This window comes from Chlamydotis macqueenii, chromosome 21, assembly GCF_036417535.1.
Source record: "Chlamydotis macqueenii isolate bChlMac1 chromosome 21, bChlMac1.mat, whole genome shotgun sequence".
In the NCBI taxonomy this organism is placed as follows: domain Eukaryota; kingdom Metazoa; phylum Chordata; class Aves; order Otidiformes; family Otididae; genus Chlamydotis; species Chlamydotis macqueenii.
Window position 1 is genome coordinate 5,240,399 of NC_141576.1, and position 21,622 is coordinate 5,262,020.

General features: G+C 37.2%; 1 protein-coding gene across 7 annotated transcripts in view; it reads left to right on the top strand.

Moving 5' to 3' along the window:
- Positions 1–21,622, top strand: part of UBE4B (ubiquitination factor E4B) — a 43,209-nt gene that overhangs the window by 3,664 nt on the left and 17,923 nt on the right. For 3 of the 7 annotated variants that reach the window (XM_086764257.1, XM_086764255.1, XM_086764256.1), the window contains exons 2-12: positions 2,639–2,825; positions 7,599–7,734; positions 8,288–8,375; positions 10,857–11,001; positions 11,864–12,092; positions 12,566–12,976; positions 13,845–13,958; positions 17,458–17,599; positions 18,112–18,212; positions 19,430–19,544; positions 21,452–21,535. In XM_086764257.1, the coding sequence (XP_086620383.1) occupies positions 2,639–2,825; positions 7,599–7,734; positions 8,288–8,375; positions 10,857–11,001; positions 11,864–12,092; positions 12,566–12,976; positions 13,845–13,958; positions 17,458–17,599; positions 18,112–18,212; positions 19,430–19,544; positions 21,452–21,535 (1,752 nt within the window). The remainder of the gene's footprint in view (positions 1–2,638; positions 2,826–7,598; positions 7,735–8,287; positions 8,376–10,856; positions 11,002–11,863; positions 12,093–12,565; positions 12,977–13,844; positions 13,959–17,457; positions 17,600–18,111; positions 18,213–19,429; positions 19,545–21,451; positions 21,536–21,622) is intronic. The other 4 variants (XM_086764258.1, XM_086764259.1, XM_086764260.1 and 1 more) reach the window with 2 other exon arrangements.

Sequence of the window (21,622 nt, forward strand, 5' to 3'; positions counted from 1 at the left end):
GAAAAAACATTCAGGGTTATTTAATATTTTATTCTTAATTTGTTCAGCAGTAAGGAAGATAAATATAATTTGCCTATCATCCTTAAAGGGGCAGGGAAAAATCTTGCATTGGTTTTAATTGCAGTATCTTGTCTAAAAGTAGCTTGGTGTCTGTGCAGATTTCTTTGTTCCGTACCCTCTTCAGATTTTTTAAGGGCAGGTTGTAGTCTGGGGGATTGGCCCATGAGCGAGATGGGTGGTTGATGGACTAAGAGTGACAAATACAAGGCAGAAAGTTCGTCTTAGTGCCCTCCTGTTTCAACAGCAGTGATTGCAGCTGGTTTTGCTGTAACCTAGGTGTTGTTCTAGCCTGGCACTGGGGGTGAAGGAATACTGAGTGGCACAAGGGGCCTCGATTGTCTGCCTGAAACTGGGAGATAATGGAGAGGTTTTGTGCAAATTGTACCTTGTGAGGAATATGACCTTGTTTGAGTGACCAATGTTTGATTGTATTTGAGAATAAATTGATAAATATATTGATTAATATCCATGCCTTTTTCTCCTCTCATATTTCGTTCCTAACATCAGATTTGGAACCAGCTAGTAAGAATGAATATGAACAGTTGTGGAAAAGTTTCACATCATATCTCTTTTCTTTTGCTTTTTGCATAATTAATCTTCATCTTTCTTCCTCAGCCACTTCTGTATATATGGGTTGTTTATGTGTGTATTTGTATTTCTTTTTTTTTTTCTCCATTTCTCCCAGCCATTTTTTTTAATCTGAAATATATGGTTATAGGTTAGTTAAAGGTTAAGGAACGAGCTTTTAAAACTTTAATTCAGCCCTATAATTCAAATAGATTTCAACTCAGGTAGGTTGTTTTACTGATAATTTTTTGGTACAGCTTTTTGAGCTACGAACACTTCATTTGGATTCAGCAATAGGGAAAATGGATAGAGAGATGTGTAGCTGACACTTTCTCAAGTAGGCCTCTGAGGGGTGAGGTAGTTCTGTAGTTTTTTTTGTTTGGTTGGTTTTGTTTTTCTCCAGATAAACAGCTGAAAAATTTGAAAAATTAAGATAGTAGAAGGGGAGAATAATTAAGATATTTAAAAATAACTTTCTAGAGATGCTAATATGTACAGCTTCTGCTTATGGCAAAGCTAAACAATTTATGCAATAAGCTCCCCTATTTTGCTTGATGAGGAGGATGGATTAAGACATTCTAATCATAGGTTTTTTATCTTAAGGAAAAAAGGGACAATATAAACATGACCTTTGATTTAATTTCATACTACATGATACTAATAAAACCACTCATGCTAAAGAAGCTCTAGTTGAAAGTTATTAAAGACCACTTTGTCTTAAGAACAAAAAAAAGAGAACTTATTTTCTAGTTGCCTTCCGTATTCATGTGGTGACACCTGTCATGGAGGGAGATGTAGTTCCAGACACTGTTTTCCCACAATTTTTGAAGTCTGATTTAATTTTATCTGTTTTCCGTCCTGTTGCGATAGGTTTCACAGGCCATTAAATGACTACAGTGATGTCTCATAAACACTGACACACATTTTTTTTTTTTGTTCGATCTCTCACTTGCTTGGCATTTTCTTAGTATTATGAGCAGAAATGAAAACTGATATATTGCATGCAATGCTTGAGTGTGATAATACAAAGAGGGAATAAGAGAATAGCTTATTTTTGCAAGGAGTGGACACCCTCAAATTGGAGTGGACCCCCTCAAATATGATGCTTTTATTTTGTGCTCAGCCTATTTCGAGCTGAGGAGGTAAACTTTAGGAATAGATCCTCTGTAATAATTTCTATTTTTCATTTATGCTTCAAGTTTCGCCTGAAGCACTTATAACTTAGGAGTTTTGTAAGTTTTATCCTGTCTGTTTCTCATGTGTAACATTAGTATTATGGGGTGACATATTAATTTTAATAGACAGGTTCATAGCAGTTTTCTGAAATCTAATTTTGAAGTAGATAGTTCTCTATCTTACTAGTAATGTGCAAAAACTTTTTTAATTCTGCATGGTAGAATGTCTCTAGGTAATGAGGGTGTTATTTACTGCCTGTCTTTACTTCCTAAGATGCCTCTGTCCAGCAGATAAGTTGTATCTTAGGGTTGCGGACCTGTTTCAGATTAACTTGGACAGCAGTGGTCTTTAATAACTTTAAACTGGATCTTCTTTAGCACAAGTGTTTTTACTACTATCATGTGGTGTGAAATTAAGGCAAAGGTCATGTCCCTTTTATCAGATTAATGCAGTTTGTTTCATCAAATGCCAAAATAAATGAGGAGGAGCATTACAGGTTTTGAAGTTGCTGAGCAGTAAATGTTAAACTTGTCTTACTCAACTGTTGGAGGGACAAACACAGTATTCTCCAGTGGAAATGATTCTCCAAGGCAGCAAATATGTACTTAAAATCTAAACATCGAAAGTATTTTAGTATTGTCACACAGAACAGAGAAAGGACAGTAAGACTCGGCTTCATTTAGCAAGTTATCAAGTAAAGCTTCTGTATTTGCAGTTTCCCAGGACTGAATGCCCCTGCTGCACAGGAAGGCCAAAGGGCGATGGTGCGGTGTATGTGCCTATGTACGTGCAAACAAACTTGTTTATTTGCTGTTATTTTCTTTCCTTTGTGCAGATTCGTCGAAGGCGCCTTGCTCGGTTGGCAGGCGGACCATCCTCCCAGCCCACTACGCCACTCACGTCACCGCAGAGAGAGACTCCCCCTGGACCACCTGTAGTAGCACCAGCCCCGGGGCCATCCCATAGTCTAGGCCTAAATGTCCATAGCATGACCCCAGCTACCTCTCCAATTGGTGCATCAGGTAGGCTGGCGCGTTAGCGACAAAAATTATCACTGTACGTCTACTGAAAATTATTATGCAGTTCCTTTTCTTTAGAACATGAACACTATTACTGGTGTTATTTCTGCTGTTACCAAAAGTAGTTTTCAGAAAGAAACATTTTAAACTTTTCCCTCTCATTTTCCAAATAATAAATGGTTAGATAGAATTATTTTCCAGGTATCAGTAATCTAATGGCACTTAAAATACAGGTGACCAAAGCTGGATGAAGTTTGTAATACAGTTGCATATTACAGAATATTACAGAAAAGAAAGCCTGTCAAGGAGACAGGAAAAAAACCCCTTTTCAGTCTTGCGACACAGTTTTTATTGATTGTTTTCTAGGTATGTTTCAGCACTCAGTCCCAAGTTCATTTTTGATCTTTAATTACTGCCATTTGGCACAGTTAAAAATAGTAGGCTGTGACTGTGCATTGTCAATGTGAGAATAAAGTATTTGCTTTCTCCTTTGTATTACTTTGCCAATTTCACTGTTGCTGGAGTGGGTAGAAGTAGAATATTTACAGATGGTATTTATTTCAGGAGATACAAATGATACTTGATCTATTAAAATTAGACAAATGCAGAAAGCATGGAAAGTTGGGAGGGTTGCTCTGTTGAGAATATTGTCTTCTCTTATATAATACCACTTTTGACTTGAATAAAAACTTATTTCAACTTGCATATCTTGGAAATCAAAACAAATTGGCATTTTTACCAGTATTGTGATCTTTACCTGAAAACTTTAATAGTTTTGCATGTTGTGTTACTACGCTAAGTGGTTCACAAAACCAGTCTCGAAACAAGTGTCAAGATTGTTTTAAACAGATTTTCAATATGATTCCTAATAATTTGATAGAAATAATTTTTAAAAATTTTTTAATTTTTTTTTACAATGCTTCTCGATAAGCATGCAGAATTCTTCATCTATTTACCTAATTGGTTTCTGAAATTTTATGTTTTTCTCTTTGGCAAGTACAGTAATTTACAGGCTTAAATTTTGTAGTTTAATTACAGTGCTCATCTGAGATATCTAGAAGTGACTCCTTCCTGCTTATTTGTTGCCTTGTATCCAAAGCAGGACAGAGAAAAGCTGTCAAAAGCATTTCCTGAGAAAAGCTCATTGCAGATGGAATTTCACACTGTGTATTGTCCTCATGATTATAGACAGCAACCCAGAAGCAAAGGTGACTTTAAGAACAGTGCAGAGTTCGCTTACTGGGAACACTCAGACTGTGGTTACATGACTATTAAATCCATCTTAGGTATGACTCTTGCTGAAAGGAGTATTTTTCACTGCCTCTCCCTCTGCTGTCCGTAGCAACTGTGTGCTGAGGTGGATCATGGCCTTAATCCAGATGAAGACTAACCCAGAAAAAGTAAATGGCTAGATTTCGAATAGATGAGGTCCTGATCCATCTTACTATTCAACTGTAAAAACGATAATGCCAACAGAGCAAGAGGTGTGGAAACATGTAACTGATGGTAGAAATGTTTGTGTATTGGCAGACAGGTTTATCATCATTTGAAGTGAAGCGAAGACCTTAAGAGACTTCTCTTCTAAGAATTCATCTATCTGCACTGCACAGTACCTAATTACACAGACTGGATTGTTTGATGACCAGAAAGAGAAGCTACCTAGTCAATATAGTGTTTGCTTCCTACAGTGCCGTTCATTGCAGCAATTTAATGCGCGTGTCTCTCACACCAGAATAAGAGATACGGTTAAATTGTGAAGATAGGGAAAAAATGTTCACAACTGTTTATCTACTGTATTTATTTAGCATAAAAAGACTTGGCTAATGCTGCGTAGTTTACAGGACTTCCTTTGAGCAGTAGACTAAAATGACTGCAGAGGATTTTAATTCATTTGGACATACAGAGAACAGCCCCAACAGCATAGTGTCCTTGTAAGCATCCATTTTTATAAGAAGTTGCATGTGATGGTGAGATCAGACTTACACATCAACTTAATGGAAAAGATGATCGTTATTTTGTATGTATTTTGGAGAGCCTAAAACCAGTGTATCAGAGATCACACACATACTGGGTGTGTGGTCTTTATAATTCGTGCATGTCTCTGTATGCTGGGGTTTTTTTTTGTTTTAAAGGAAAACTGGAACTTCGGGTGTCAGGTATTTTGTTGTATACCTGACCCAGCAAAGTACAGATGCAAATAAATTCTGGAAGATTTGTTGTGAAAAAGTGGTAGGTAGGACAGGTTGTTTGAAGAGGTCTGTTAATGAGTACTGCAGTGCAACTGTCAAAGTACATTTTCCTGGTGATGGGAGTAAGACCCCAAGGGAATGTAGAACAATGCTTCACCCTGGTAAGCCATGTCTGCTCTGCTCTCTTTATCCAGTGACTTAACTGGCTTTTTCTTTGAGAAGAGAGAGGAAGGACTCAAGGAAGACTGCTCCTTTGAAGTCAGTGCTGTAATGCAGGAAAATAGGGCTATAACTGATTAATCTTAAAAAAGTGGCATGCTGGAATACCCTGCTGAAGTCAGCCTTCCCCTGCCATGGGCAGCATATTTCTGCTGGATGTTATCTCTAGGCAGCATATTTCTGCTGGATGTTATCTCTAGGGAAACGGCATCATTGAAGTTCCACTTTTGAAAGTTGCTTTTGTTTAACCTTATTGACCCGAGCAACTTTGCTCAGTTCAGACACTGTACCTCATGTTTCTATATCCTTGGTTTTGTGGAGAAACTGTACAAGGCTTTGGGCCTGTGCCTTGTGCAAGGACTTCCAGTGTCAAAGCTGTAATATGCATCACTAAAATTCCAGGAGTAGAAGAAATAACTATTTGGGACTAAAATGCAGTTTTTTCTTGACGTTTTCCAGCTTCCTATGTGAAATCTTTTGCAGGCATTGAATATTGGCAAATAAGTGGTTAAGTGAAATCAACTTTTCTTGGAGGATCTCTGTTCCCATCTCTATTCTTCTTTTCATACTGAAAATCTAATGGGCTCAAGAAAGTTGTTTGAATGTTGTTTATGAATGAATGATAATACGCAGTTACTGCCCTAAAGCTAACCAAAGCAGAGAAGATTTGACAAAACTGAGTAAAATTTACAGTTAGCAAGTATTTTGTGGTATGGGCAAGTTACATATGCATTCTGTGTTGTCCTGCTGTACGTTAGAGTGCTTTTACGTGTCTTTGGTTATAGAACATAGGTGTTCAGACAATCTGCTTGTTAAATTTTTCTCTGAATACCAATGCAGATTAATTTTACCTCACACATCTTTTCCGCTTTTTATTTGAAGGTCTGAGTGTTTTCTGGATACTGACTGATTTCCAGCCTAATATAAGGAGTTAAGTATAAGCTGGTTTTATACCCAGGGAAGTAAAAGAGGAGTTTCAAAGCAGTAGAATGAAGCAACTTTTCTTCCCTCCTATGCTGAATATCTAGTTCTTCAACAAACTGTCTTCTAAATGCGATTTTTTTCTGCCTTCTGCAGTTTTGTTACTGTAAAATGAATTGTTTCAAGACCTAGAAAAGCTTTGGGAGGGGTGTTGAGAAATAAACAGCTTGTATCAAATAATCCCCATTTGTTTGTTTTGCCACCCCCACTGTTAACTTCAGAATGTGTTGCTGCCATAAATGTGGGACAAGCTTGCACTTCTCAGTAGTAACACTGATACACAGCCAGTGCTGGAATTTAAAAATAGGTTGTCAATCTGTTTTTATGCTTCTCACCTGTACCCTATTGCTGTTTGGGGAATGTCTTGTAAACTGCAGGCAAAAGAACCCAAAGGAGTGAAATTCACTGCTGTTTTCTTTTTAAACAGACAGATGGATAATACCTTTTTCCTGCTCCTTCAAGAAGTTTGTTTACTGACATGCAGATGCCTGATACTGATAAAACTGCAGTTGCAGCTTGCAATTAATGCTACTTTATTATAAATCATGACAGTGTCTCTAGGCACGAATTTTAGGAACAAACTACACTTAAGAGCCCTCTCCATTTAGATTGTTTGTAGAACTCATTCAGCTTCCGTTGTTATCGAATGCAAGGCTTTTTCTGGATTATTTGGAATTATGCATATAAATTTCCTCCTACCATGCCTGGCGGTGTCTTGCATATCTGAAGAAATCTTCATGGCAAAGTGAATCCATCTCTTCATATCCTGAAGCTCATCAGCCATGCTCCAAAGCCATTATACTGCTCTCCATTTGTTGGTGTTGCACTTACTACATGTTGTTAAAACTTCTTGGATGCTTATTTTATTCTTGTGGAGAAGGAAAACTACTGATAATTTCCCAGTAAATTGCAGGAGATTTTGTGGGAAAACTATCAGAACTCAGATTAGTCTTGTCCTGTATCCTCACCCAAGTAAAACTCCATTGTAGTGACCCAGTGTGAACTCCTGTTCTGATGGTACTGACTTCTGAGGGGCTTTGACAAAGTCTTAAGGTAGTATACAGAGCAATCTCGTAAGAGATCAGTTTGCTAGTGTTTTTTTTTTTTTTTTTTCCTTATGGGAGTGAATCTTTGAGCGTTTAATGGGTGCAAATTTAGTTTTGTTCTATGTTGTAATGCATTTCGATGTTGCTGCTGCAAGGGGAGGTAGAAAATGTGATTATCTGCAGTCAAATGTGAATATTATTAACATTTATTTCCTAATTCATTACTGAGAATGCTTAAGAGCTGGATTGAAAAACAGCATTTCCTCTTCTTTTCCATCCAAGTGATTGTGTAGTGCTTTCTCACCTCTGTGGTAGTAATCTTGGTGGTGCCTTTTCTCTAGGAGTAGCCCACCGAAGCCAGAGCAGCGAAGGAGTGAGTTCACTCAGCAGTTCTCCGTCTAACAGCCTTGAAACACAATCTCAGTCCCTCTCTCGGTCTCAGAGCATGGATATTGATAGTGTCTCCTGTGAGAAAAGGTAAAAAATGCAGCTTGTATAAGTCAGCAAATACTGCACAATGCTAATCATCAAAACCACTTACACAGGAAAATATTCTGCCATTTCTCACTTCCGGCTGTGTTAATGCAGTAGGGTTAAATGCTTAAAACGGCACGCTGTTTAGATCACTGTAATGCTTTTTCTAATCCGATGTTAATGGGAATTCTTGACCTAAGTGATAAAAGACAAAGCATTGTCTTAGATAGTAAGTGATGAGCATGTCTGGTGTGGGCAATTCAGCTACTCTATTTAAAAAATAAAAGGTTATGGGATGTGATAGCTGTTGTAGCTTGTGTTGCCTGCTGAAGAAATATAGTATTGTGTTTCTTGACTTCAAAATAAATGTAATGCGAGAAGCATTAACAACTAGTGATTTTAATTGCTGTTTGTACATATGACTTGCTGTTGCTCTGATTTTTTTTATTCTCTGCTTCTTCTACTTAAGGTGACGCTCCTTCAGTTAGTATCTTAGAGAGGACTGTATGTGGCTTCCTGCACGTTAATGTGCTGCTTCTCTTATTTCCACTTACAGTATGTCCCAGGTAGATGTGGATTCAGGAATTGAAAACATGGAGGTGGATGAGAATGATCGCAGAGAGAAAAGGAGTCTGACGGATAAGGTTAGTCTGTTTTATGTTGGCTGTTCTCTTCCAGACTATGTGTGTATGTTATTGTAACATCGAGCTCTAGGATTTCATGGCAGAACCTGTTCAGATTTTGCAATTTGAAATTAACAGTGCTGGTTGGGTTTTTTTGTTTGTTTGTTTGTTTTTGGTGTAATACCTGCTTTTCTGATGTAAAAAGTTGACTTTATTTTGTGAAGACTTCACCTCAGCCTTGATAAATTCTACCTTTGCTTGTATTGTTGTTTTCCCTCACTGACATAGATTGCAAAGCTATAGCCATCTAAGGCTGTAATATTCCTGGGACTTGCCTTGCATTCTCTTCTTTCTCAAAAGGAACTACATTGGTTTTTTGAGAAATGCCTTTACTAGAACTGCGTGTAGTAAGTGTTTCAAATTAATGGAATAGGAACAGGATCAAAAGATTTAGGATGGAGGAGTGATGCAGAGTTTTAGCTTGCAGTGAGTTCAGTTAGCTCCACATTTTGAATATGTGCTTTTGAGAGGATGGAACTAGCCCTCAGGTGTCATCTGTGAACAATTTCTTTGCTGCATTTCCTTATTAAAACTTGTGAGAGGGGAAAAAAGTCAAAACTTCATTTCAATTGCCTCAAATTGTTTTATGAATGATATTTAAAAACTCTGAAGAAAATATTTTTGTCATATATTCCACAACAAAGTGACATATTAATGCCCATATATATTAATAATACACAGTAGGCCTGAAGAAATATTTCTGAAGACGCTTCTGAAGATTGTTGCAGCTTATTTGTATAGCATTTGTGTGGCATTTAAAGTCTACTAACGAAGTACTGCTTCAAATGCTATGTATGCAGAAGTAATGTCATGTAATAAGGTTTTCTTCTTAATAATATTGTAAGAAAATAGATAAGAATATTTAGCTATCAAGGTTTAGACAGGTGGTAGAACCCTTTCAAGTAGAAAAAGCAAGCAAGTAAAAAGCTCTAATTCATTCCTAAAATTGTCCTCTTTGTCATTTGATTTTAAGGCCCATATGAAATAAAGCCATAAAGAAATGGCGAGACGTTTCTACAACAATTCTTGCAGTGCTCATTAGATGTCTTTGTTCCTGCACTGTCAGTAATAAGGTCAGTTGGTAAAAGCCTGGCTTAAAGCCATGTAGCTATAACCCTGCTCCGGAATCCTTTCCAGTCAATTCCTAGCTGCAGATCAGGCAATTGGACAGCTTGCATTGTGCTCCTGTGAAATAAATAGCCTGGAATCAAGGACAATTGTGAAGGGGCGGGGGGAGCAGTGGTAAGTAAAATAAAGCTTTGCAAACTTGGTTCAGTTCCTCTTACTCATTTGGAGATACCAAAAAGCTAAGTGGGTAGGAGACAGCATAGTCTTCATTTATGAGCAAAAAATTTTCTTACCTGGTTATCTGCATTGGAAATTATTCAATAATAAAGCCTTCTTTGCAGAAATAGGCAGGAGAAGTAGAAATACTTGAAAACAGTAGAATACTAGTAGAGTGATTAAGTCAATAAAAATGTAGTAATGTGCCAAAATTTATGGTTTATTAAATGATTTGAGGGAAAGCTTTTGAAAAGGGTACAGCTCTGGAAATGTCTGGTCTAGGCTGACCTGGTGGCTATTATGTGGTCTCAAATTTAAAGTAAAGAAGGGAGCACTTTAGTGGCAACCTTGGTTTTTTTCTTTGGTGGAAGAGTGTAAGGAGGGACAGTTATGCTGCTGACTTGTCATATGTATGTTTTGGAAATCTTTTTAAATGCTACCACTCCTCACATTGCAGGGGTAATTATTTGAGTTTTATTCCTTTGTATTCCACCTTCTTTTTCAACTGCGCACTCAGAGCTGCCTTAGGACAAGAACCCTCTCATTTAACCATTTAACCTTTACTAGCTACTATATATGGTAATATTCTTTTTAGAGAAACTAGTTTTTCATTTTGAGCACAGTTTACATGATGTTCCTTTTTTGGAAGTAAGGGGAACAATGCAAATTCTTGAGTCTATTGTCCTGTCGTGACTTCATTCAAGTGAAAGATGTCTTTATCTTGGGCAAAGATTTGAAAGCAGGAAAGACTTGTGGAAGCTAGCTCCTTCTGGTGCTTTCATTTTTACAAGAAAGTCTTAAAATACCTCTGCATAATGAAAACTTGAATCCTCAATTCCTTAAAGGATAAATCATAGGTATCTTGGTTAAATTTCCCTTCCTGTTATACTGTTTTCAAATGGGTTTTGGGAATTTGCTTCTTGCTGAACTTACGTATTTCTGCTACATCTTTTCTGCATCTCTTTTGTGTTTCTTCAGGGTTATTATTCCAAATAAATTTTGACAAATATATCTATATTACTTCCAAAGTATAATATATAATCTGCCATTAAGAGTTGGTCTGAAGCAGTTTAAAGACCAGCATCTGATAAAACTGTGACTTGACTAATACAGTTGTAAATAAGTTGTTTTGTTTTGTGTTCCTCTCCTCCAACCAAGGAACCTCTGTCTGGGTCTGAAGTGTCTGAGGAGCAAGCTTTACAGCTGGTCTGTAAGATCTTCAGAGTCTCTTGGAAGGATCGAGACAGAGATGTTATCTTCCTGAATTCACTCTCTGCCCAGTTTAAGCAGAACCCAAAGGAAGGTAGGTATCTGAACTGTTATCATTGTTAGGGATTGTTTCAGTAGAGTGTCCTGTTCCCTACTCTTATTTTTAGCTTTTTCTCTCTTTAGTAGAATGCCAGAGCCACCTACTTGTGGTCTTTGCTTGGTTTCAACATCTGCTATCAGCAAATGTAGCAGGAAATGGAATCTCCAAAAAGGAACATAGATCAATTGCTCATAGCTCCTGTTTTAGTAAATTACTATGCTCTTGTTGGTTATGTTTTTCTGTTGTTGTCAAACTAGTGTGCTGATATTGCAGTGTTGCTGGATTTTATTTTTTTTTTTCCAGAAACCTTTTACTGACTTAATGGGTTGTATTGCATTAAATAGACATTTAGCAGTTAATTTGATAAGCTAAGAATTCCTGATTATTTTCTATAACAAATTATTTTTTATATGTTAGCTATACCATATGACCAAATTCAAAATTCTTATCTTATGTGTGGGCATATGTGGGGTGGGGTATGTGTGCGTGCATTTTTTCCTTTCTTTATGACACAACTTGCCCAACTCAACAGCAGGGTGGGAAAATACAAGAGGGAGAGACAAGACAACTTTTTAATAATCAACAATAACAACATGAGGTCATCTGTGATCTTTTGCACTTCCATAAAAGTTCCGGTTTTGTGTAGCTGTAATTTCAGAACCTAGTTGATATAGACAGTGTGATAGTTATAAATGAAACTATCAGTCTGTTGTTTTTGTGGAAAGCAGCAGTTAATTCACAGAAGTAAATTCCTGTCCTTTTTAGTTGAAATCTCTGATAATGTTTACATCTCTGACTAATGTGTAGATGAAGACAGAAGAGTCTTAGTATTCTCACCTACTTTTATTCTTAACAGTGTTTTCAGATTTTAAGGACTTGATCGGGCAGATTTTGATGGAAGTGCTGATGATGTCCACCCAGTCAAGGGATGAAAACCCATTTGCTAGCCTGACAGCTACATCACAACCAATTGCTGCAGCTGCCCGGTCTCCTGACAGAAGCCTGATTTTAAACATGGGCTCTAACCCAGGAAGCAGCCCTATGTTCTGTAATGTGGGCTCCTTTGGTTCCAGTTCATTATCCAGGTGACTTCTGATTATAACTGAAAACTGATTTCACTTGAATATTGATTGGTAGACTAGAAGACAGAAAAGGGCATAGAAATGTCCCAGGAACAATAAATAGAATAGATTTTTAAAGTTCTTCACACTTTTTTATGTGAATGTCGCTCCATTTCACTATTTTTCATTACATTGTCATGGCTGGAAGTGTATTTGGTAGGTTAAAGCCATGTAGCTGGTTCCTTCTGAGAAGTATCCCTAACTTGCATCAGTGAAGGCTATGACACTTAACTTAGAAGTGTGTAGATTGTGACATAGTTTTATTCATTAGTAAAAAGAAATAATGTGTATGAGCTTCAGAATTATTACTGAAGAGTCGTCAGAAGGGCAAGGGCTTTTCTTGCTCATTTTATTTTTTTTCCACCTTTTTTCTGCATATCCTAAATTATTGCTTTGTTTTTGTTTTTGTTTTTCTTTTTCCTCTGTAACTGGTTTAGTCTCTATGGGACTAGTCCAGCTCCTACTACCAATTTCACAAGCTATGTACCAATGACTGGTTCATCTCTTACCCCACCAGCCAGTTCAGTTGCCACAACATCTGTGCCTTCCATTACTGTCAGCTCTCACCTCACAGCAACAAGCCCTTCTTGGACGCAGCCTTCCTCTCCGAGATATCGGCCATACACTGTTGCCCATTCTGGAGGCTTTTCAGCTTCCTCCATCCCACGTTCCTTGAATATTTCCATCCCATCTAGTTCACCAAGTCCTCCAGCTGTGGCTGCTAGCCCTCCAGCCATGCCAGTCGTCACTTCTAGACAGAGACCCACAACAATGGGTCCACCTTTGTTTACTGCTTCACCCAGTACCTTGCGCAGGCGTTCTTCTTTACTGAACAGGATTCCTTCTAGGTATTTCACAAGAACAAAAGTGTGTTTAATGTGTGCTGTGCAGGGTGTGGCATAACCATGCAATTTGGAAGAACTTATGTTTGTGCTGAGCTCACCCTACTTACCCTGAGTTGATTTCTGTGTTTTGATTTGTACTAATACGTTGACTTGCTAACAAGCCATCTTTGCCAAAATATTAAACCTGCTTCTGCAAACATTTACGGTATAATGTAATTACTGTAAAGGTAGCAATACTATTTAATTTCCTCCTCTTGTTAGGTCCATTCCAGTTAAACTATTAGCTTTCTGTTCAGTTGCTACTGCTGGATAGTAAACCAAACAGACCTCTTGCTCTGAAATCTGTTTTCTCAGTAGGGCTTTAGTTGATTTGTTGAAAGCTGTTACTTGTTGGACTGTGTTAGATTTCATTCCCTAGTGCATAGATTTAAATTACAGATTAGCCTATTTCAGTATGCTAGGCCAAGTACTACTGCATTTTCTGTTGGCTGCTCCTGGAATCCCCAGTCCCTGCAGGAGGGAGAAACGAGCACGCAAGGTTTGGAGATCACTGCTTTAAAGTTCAGTAGCTTAGAATTGTAACACTTATTATTCAGTCGTGTCTAAACTCTCCCACTTCAGCCATAGTTTTTATTAGGTCTCCAAAATTCTTTGTAAGTTTTTGGTTTGTGAACGTGTGTTTTGATACGTGAATGACTTGTAGTAGTGTAACAGAGCATGTTAGTATAGTCTCGGTTTTACTAACATGGAGTTATCCGTTGTCTGCATGTTTAGAAAAGTTATTTTTGGCAGACTTAAAAAGAAAAGCTACCATTTACTTTTTCTTTTGGCTTTAAAAATCTGATGGCCTTTTTCATTTTTGTTGTGGTAGTATATACGACAACCCTTTCTCCCTCCTTCTTCTTGCCGTTTCTGATGTGTCTGAGGACAGTAGTGATGAAGAAAATGAAGATGATGATTTTTCTTGTGTCCAGTTTGGGTCCAGGTATTGGAGAAAGAGAATGTAACCTGCATGTTTGGTTGTTTAGGAGCTAAAAGTCTGTGTAGTGTCAAGTGTTCTTCAAAGTAACTTGGGAAATGACTAAAGCCAAGGAGATGACCTTGATGGGTTTTTAAGATGACGTATAAACATGTATAATGAGCTAGTTAGTCAGCTCTTTTTTGAAGACATGACTAAGATAAAGTAAATGTTAATCATACTGCCTTTTAGGTTTAACGAGCATGGTTTCTGAAATGATGTTTGAGTGGAACTCCTCATTGACTGTATGAGTAGAAGGAATATTATTAGCCTATGGTTGTAATTTTAATACCAGTGCTACATCACGTGCATGTTTGCCTATCAAAAACTGGGAAATGAGAACAAATGTTAACTTGTAGAAAAAGATACAGTGGCAAATAGCAAGCTGATGCAAACAATATCACTTTGTTGAAGATTCATTGTTGCTTGACAGCTGAGGATCACTCCTCTAGCCTGTATCAAAAATACACCTGAAGTTTTAAGCTGGTCTTTTGACGTGGTAAGTAGTAGAGGCTGATGTAGTTTAAACAGCCAAGAATGGAGGGGGAAGAGCAGAATATTTTACTGTAAAACAGACTTACAAATCATATAGCAAAGCGCTTTGATTTGTGTGACATGGATATGTGAAAACAACATGAGAACTGGTATTAGTGAGTTCTATTTGGGAAGCTGGCCAGCTAGCTGTACGTAAAACCTGCAGAACACTGGATATACCAAGGGGGAAAAAAAAGCTTTTGTAGCTTTTGTAAATGTAAGTGCAGGGTAGGATCTTCTCTAGTTCTACATTCCATTGCAGAGTAATGCTGCAATGTCTTGACTGATACAGAAATGTTTTCCTGTTAGGACTGAGGTTTTGTTGTGAAAAATGAGCAGCCTTCCTACAAAACTGTTTGTTGTATGCAAGTGATTTGTGTTATTTGTTAGTCTGTTGGTGAAAACGGTTCATTTCTTTATTTTCCCATTAAAACTTAACGTTCATCAGCTTCATCACATGCATCAAAATTCCCAAAGAAGTGCCCCATTCCTTTGTATCAACCCAAATTGGAGAAACAATGAAATGCTTTATATAAAACTCATGTATTTTAGGAAGACTTTTCTGAATGATTATACTTTTGTAGTCTTATTAGTATCTTGAACATTTTCTGTGCATATTCAGACCCCTAATCATGACTGATAGTAACTCTGAGGTGGCCTGTGGCTGGCTACATAACCGAATAGAGCCAGCTGCAATTTACAAATGTATAAGAGAAATGGAAAAGATGAAAGTTTTAAAGACTACATGCACGTGGAACAACTGGGAGGGAAAGAGTTCCTCCAAGACTTTCAGTCCCCTTCAAACTATTTTAGTTGCAGCAAAAGTCAGGGGAAACTTAATTGCTTGAGTCTTCTAAAACTAAGCTAGGTCAGGACTTCAGGAAGTGTCTTGTGATGTCAGGGAATGCCCCAAAAGACTTGATAGGAGATGATCCTTCCCCCCTCACTAGCTGTGCTTGTCCCTGTGGTATGTTAGGACGCTGCTGCGTAAGTCAGACTGGTAACTGGAAGACCTTCCAATAGCATCTCCTCTTTTCCATTCCAGTCTAATTTCAGGACGGTGAACTTGATAACACAGGTTTAGGGTTTTTTATGTATGTGGAATATAGGATTATTTTTCCCCACTGTTTTGTTTAATTCTTATCCTGTTGGCAATTTAATCCAAATGTTGAATTGAGTTGCAAAGCCTTTGGTAAGGATTTCTGAGGCTGCTATGCTTCTGGAGTCTTAGTTTGTAAATTATGTCCTGGTAATGTGCAGACAACAGTAAGATGTTATTTAAATTATAAACACAGTGACTGTACAATTATGCAACAACTTGAATTCTGGAAATACCAAGGCATTCAGTATGTGTGTGAAGGATGTATGAGCTTAGAATAATTTCAGTTACTGCTGCAGTGAAATCATTAATAGAAGTAGTGTTTTTAAAAATAAATTTGTGTTCTTAAATGGGTAATTTTTAAGCTGAGTGTGAGAAGTCAAGACATTTAAAAGAGAGACTATAGAAAGGAAAACGTGTGTATGGTTTCATGGTTACTGACTACTATTTTTATAGAGCTACATTTTTACATGGATTAGTTTTAATTGAATAACTGAGAACAAATTCTCTCTGCAGAAAGAGATTTGCTGCTATTAGAAGTTATGTTTCTTAACATGCTGAGCTACCAGATGCTTAGCAGTAATAACCTTTCCCTGATTCTTTGGTTGGACTGTAAAGCTGGCACAATACATTTGTACAGCTTGATTAGTAAAATATAAATTATTTTGCAGTGTAAAAGAAATTCCAGTTATGACACAGTTTGTAGTTTTAAACACCCTTTTAAAAAGCTGCATTTAAGGAAACAGATACTCTTATTTTCCAGTTTAAGATCTGGGGCTTGTAAATTGGTCTTCATTTAAATCCACCCTGATTGTACACAGACTTTCCTTTGAGGAATAGCAGTAGACTATATATGTAATTGCTATTTTAAAAATTCCATTTGCATAAAGTGAATATATCTTGTCTTAATTCCCTTCTGTAAAGTGAGGATTTTGCTCTTAATTAGCTTTGCCAAGCTGTTACATGGAGAAGAAATCTGTTGAGATAACAAGTCTGAGATGGAGAGTCATGGGGTCTGTTCTCATTTTTGTATTTAATTTCTCTCTTGTCTCAAGCATGGTTTTGTTTTTGTGGATTTAGTTTTCGTGTTTACCATATCAGTGTTTTCACCCCCTGAATTTGTGCTATTTAATGAAGTAGCCTATTTTACTGTAAGGGAATTGAAATTAACTGCGTTTGAATTAAATGGTCTTTTAATGTGGGAGTTTTAAAAGGAGCAGTTGCTTTGATGTATTGCCTCCTGTTTTGTTTATTCTCCTTCCTTAGAATATAGAAAGTGGTTGTAGTCCTACCTATCAGCTAAGGTCTCTCTCTTCTCTGCGGTGGGAGGATCTTACCTTCCATGGGTTGGCGAGTGTTAAGAGTTGATGAAATTTCTGCCATTTTGAGTGCTGTATGCAGAGGCTGCAGAAACTGTGCAGAGGTTGTATCATGGCATGGAAGTGTTGTGATGTCCTGAGCGTCCAAACAGTTTTGGTGTCAGGTACCGCTTAAAGGCTGTTCATTTTTGGTGTTGCCATGGGAGAACAAGATTTACTGATTCCCATTGAAGTCATGCACCTTATTGCTGTCTTTCATATACTTATTCATTTAATAAGATAATTGATTCTTCAGTGATGTTGCAGTGCAGCTGAACTTTCAGAGCTGGACAAGTTGTTAAATGGAGAGCTCTTCATAGATCACAGAAATGATCTTAATTGCTGGGGCATGTGTGTGATGGGATGGAGTCTTCAGAAAATTGACAGAGGAGGTCAAGAGCTCATGAATTATTTGATTGTGCACAAGTGAAGAACTGTACCTAATGCTTTTTTTCTTATTTTGTGTGTTTTAAAGTATGGGAGGCTCTGGCAGCTCAAGTGTTTCCGATTCCTGCAGTGACCACTTCACCATTGAAAATTGTAAGGAGACAGAGATGCTGAACTACCTCATTGAGTGTTTTGACAGAGTGGGAATAGAGGAGAGAAAAGCACCAAAGGTATGTGTGAGATGACTGGAGTTGTAGCAGTGCTGTCACAGACACCCCTCTTACTGCATAGTGGGGAAGGATGGTGGAAGTTGGTAGTTCTTTCTTGATGGCTTTGTTGTACAAATAGATTTGTAGAATCTATAAGGTCCCTTTGACGCTTATTAATTGATCATATTGGAATCACGTAAATGTTTTACATCTTTAAAATAAGTACTGTGTCAGAAACTGTCATTCCTCTTTTGATCTACTGTGTTTTATCCAAATTTATTCCATGTAAAACATTATTTTGTGATACCAGTTCCCTAGCAGCATTCTATATTCTGCTCTAAGCTTTTGCTTCTGGGGGAAAAGAAAACAACCAAACAAAACTTTATATAAAATCGGAAAGGTTTTTTGCTGGAGTAGTGCTAATCTTAGTTTGTGTATTACATTCATACTGCATGAAAAGGTTTATCATATTTCCTGTTTGTTCTGTCTCTGAATACTTTTAGTTTGTATTAAAATAAAGTTATTTTTATCAGATGTGTAGCCAGCCAACAGTTAGCCAGTTACTGAGCAACATCCGATCACAGTGCATTTCACATGCTGCTTTGGTGCTACAGGGATCCTTAACACAACCAAGGTAAATACAGCTGATGTTAGTCATGAAAGTTAGGCTGTTCTGGGACTTTTTTTTTTTTTTTTTTTTAAATTTCTGAGGATTAGATAAGAAAACTAAGATCAGTTATTGGAGCAAGATACATTTATGTGCCAGAGGAATAGTTTATTGTTGTGCCTTTGGAGACTATTTCTCCCACTGATGTGTTGGTGGAGAGCAGTTGAAGTGTTTTCTTACTGTGTTTGGGTAAAATCATTCAGGTTGACTTCAGCAGTTTAAATGGAGGATCTGAGTTAACCAAACTGTTTTCTGCCTTACCACATACATAAACTGTTTTACTTGCAGAATGTTGGGGCACTACTCCTGTGAAAGTCAGTAACCAGTAGAGCTGCATCTGAGAAACAGACTTAACAAAATGTGTAGCAAAAACTGCTGAAGTGGCATAGCACTTGTTTACTTCAGAGACTTTATCGCACAGATTTGGTAATGTAAATCTGTATGTAGACCTTCTACGCTAAGTCATAATTCTGAGATTTCAGGTGCAGTTGTTTCAAGAGCAGTTGTTTTAACTAGCAGCCTGTTTAGTTGGAACAGTGAAAACATTTTTAAATTAGGATATGTGACTTTGACTAAAATCTGCATAATTTTGTATTTGTGTTTCCAAACAATATTTCTATAATCTTTAAAGCTGCACCAGCTATCCACTGTTCTTTGAGATTAGTTTTGTCTTTACGTGAACCAATGCTGACATTAGAATAAGTTTTATATATGTAATAAGGAAAAAAGATACTTTTTCAAAAATTCTCAGGAGCAGTTCAAAGTAATGACTGTGTTAATTCATGAAAGACATATTAGGTTCTTTCCTTAATCTGGAAAAACAAACGTGAAAATGTTCCTTCACTAGTTGAGCTTAACAAAGGGTCTTTTAATTAGAGAGGAGTAGAAGGGAGAACTAATTACTATACAGAAGCTGTTATTTTCTTACAGCTTCATTAAACTAAAGTGTGATCTTGGCAGCAGCAGCAGCAGCATCTGTTTCAGAATAACCTTTCCACAAATAATTTGAGAAGACAAGGTTAGTTACTTCTGAAAGGAGTAGGTGTGTCTACACGTTGATAATCTGCTTTCTGGCATGTCCTTAGATGTGATTACTCTGACATTTTTGCAAATATTACTACAAATGCTATTGCAAATGATCAGTAGTTTTGGATTTATTTTTTTTTTTTTAAATACAAATAAAGGTCATTGCAGCAGCAGTCTTTGCTGGTACCATATATGCTGTGTAGGAATCTCCCATTTGGCTTCATCCAGGAATTGGTGAGAACAACTTATCAGGATGAAGAGGTATTCAAACAGGTAAGGCATAGGTAGAAAATAAATAATTATATCATATGATTCTACTATTTACAATGTCCAAGAGAGGATTTCCAGAGGTTCATGCTGCATCTCACAGTTCTATATCTGTTACTTCAGGGGCTAGCAACCTGTTAAGCAATGGGACTTTGGTTTTGTTTGTTTTTAACTCATTTAGCATTTTGTGAAAAAGACTGACTTGCATTATTTGCTGATGCTGATTCTTAAAGTGCGCTGCTTATTAACAAACGCATTTTATGTGACATTGAAGTGAACTACTCAGAATATGCAGACATGTATTATGGGGTTGATCTTGGGTTTTCATCTTTCTGTGCTTCTGTACAGAATATCCTAAAAATGTGTGTGTAAGACAGCAACCTTCTGTAATCGTACTTGGAAAGAGTTATTGTTTGTTCTGTCTTGCAATCTTTACCTTTCTTTGCAACTTTAACAGTTTGCATCTAAGGTGCTAAGAGCATTTTATGAGTCCTAGTCCATGAAGTCTTTGTATTTTACGGAGGAGATGACTGAGAAACATTAAATGGTTTATTCTGTGTGTCAGAGTGGTTCACTGAGATAATAAAAAATTTGGAACTGGCAGGCCTAGTAATTAAGACACAAAACTAGCAAACTTCTTCTAGCCCGTATAATGTTAAAGCAGATCAATGAGGTAGTCATTGTCTCTAATTAGCGTTCATGTAGTGTTATGTGACTTAGCTGTAAAGAACAGGCCTTCAGAATAGCATTTGATTCTTCCAAATTTGAAAAAAATGACATTAGCTAATTTTTACGTGTAGTACAAGTACCTTTTATACCTCTGTCTGGAGGCCTTTTAGTAGAGGTACATGCAGTACAAATAAGACTGTCAAAAAGTGGTTATGGAGGGTGTTAAAGGTCACCTACCCTGGAGAAGAGAACCATTCCCCTAGCTAAAGCAGACAATACCCTCTTTATAGTCCTTTTCTGTAATATGATTTAATAATATTTTTTGTCTCTTCATAGAAGCAACACATTATACTTAAATTTAAAATTCAGTGGGAGCTCTTGTTATTGTTGCAAAATGACTGTATTTATGTTGTGAGGGTGTAGTTGTCAGAACTGTGTGATTGGAACTTTACTAATTGGTTATAATTACTTTTTATTAGCGAGCTCCTGTGATGTCACTTCCTCTGTCCCAACAGTCCATGACTGCTGCTTATCATCTTTGCTCTTACCGCAGTTACAACTTAACAGCGCAAAACCAACTTGCTCAGATGTTGTGCAGAATTAAAGCTATATTATTACCCAAGTGTGTAGGCAAAGAAATTATTACCCGTTTGGGCAATCAAATTGTTGGAGACCTACAGAACTTGTACTCTCATTTGTGTACGTAATATACATGCTTGCACACCGGCATAGGGGAGCTACAGGGATCCTGTGTGAAATGTGGATGTGCATCCCTATGCATGTGGAAACCGCAGAGAGCTTAATGGAACAACCCCTGATTTTTGTCACTGTGCTGACAAAAAGTACAGCTTGAGCTTGTTTTTGTGAGCTTTGGGTCCAAATCTAGATGTACATGTTTCTGGGGTTATTTGATTTGCAAAGTAAACGTTTGGAAAAAACTTAGAATATGATCAGGAAAAATACATACGAGTGCTTGGAAAGAATTTTTTATGGGTAAGTTATGCCCATGCTTCAAATCAATACTTCACTTATGCTATATCAAGCAAGTTGGTTTTTTTAGCTTTGAATAGTATCTTAAGCATTCAGGCTTAACTGATACAAGTTGAAAGAAAATATCTTAGGTTTTTCTTTTATGTAACTCGCACTATTTGAAGAATGAACAGGCACTTCGTGCTGTGTGCAGCAGTAGTGTCATTTGGTTGCTTTCTATGCTTGAATACAGTAATTTACTTCTGTTTTTACAGATCTTTATTCCCATTTTACAAGGCCTGGCTGCAGCTTCCAAAGAGTGCTCCCTTGATAGTGACAATTTTAAATACCCCCTTATGGTAAGGACTGTTCATTTTTAGAAGCAGTTTCTTTAAGATTACTGGTAACTTATGCAGATTCTGTACAAGATTATGTACTTCAACTTT